General features: G+C 31.1%; 1 protein-coding gene across 1 annotated transcript in view; it reads right to left on the minus strand.

Moving 5' to 3' along the window:
• Positions 1–607, minus strand: part of LOC119584996 (breast carcinoma-amplified sequence 3 homolog) — a gene marked incomplete in the record, with an annotated part of 31,901 nt that continues 31,294 nt past the window's right edge. Inside the window, 1 exon segment of the mRNA XM_037933606.1 lies at positions 1–607. This exon segment is cut by the window's right edge and continues 798 nt beyond it. Within this exon segment, the coding sequence (XP_037789534.1) occupies positions 600–607 (8 nt within the window).

Below are 607 nucleotides of genomic sequence, written 5' to 3' on the forward strand. Positions count from 1 at the left end.
CAATCTCTCGAAATGTAAGAATTGTAATTCTTATTATTGCTATATAATAAACAGCTGACAAGCAAAAAATGCTTCCATTGTTTCAAAAAATACAAAAGGAAGCTTTCAAGATATATTGCTTTGTTAACATCTACCGTTGATTGTATTATCTTCAATTTCCGCAGCATATGCAAACTCCTGACATAGCCTAACTAAATTCTAAGGTATGAATTCTTAACCATTCATATCACTTTTCCTTCTTTCTCAATTATTACAATTTACACACTCGTTCACAGAAACATGTGCAATAAAATAAAGAAGCCAAAAACGTGATACTTATGTAACATCTGTGATGCTTACACAAACAATAAAATTACTTGGAAAAATAGAATAAGAAAATGCATCAACAACTGCTGCCAGATTATTAATATCGTTCATGTCAAAAGCACTTTGCTATTGTTCATACATTCAATATTTGGTCCTTTTCACTATAAAGCTTCTTAAAGATTGGCATAAATGTTAAAGTAAGGAAAAATCAACAACAAGCATCACTTCTTGTGCAAGAGAAGTTCTCTAAAGATGAAATCTACGTTCTCACTTTTACTAAGGCAAGAAACCTCTTATCGCC

This window comes from Penaeus monodon, chromosome 19 (assembly GCF_015228065.2).
Source record: "Penaeus monodon isolate SGIC_2016 chromosome 19, NSTDA_Pmon_1, whole genome shotgun sequence".
In the NCBI taxonomy this organism is placed as follows: Eukaryota; Metazoa; Arthropoda; class Malacostraca; order Decapoda; family Penaeidae; genus Penaeus; species Penaeus monodon.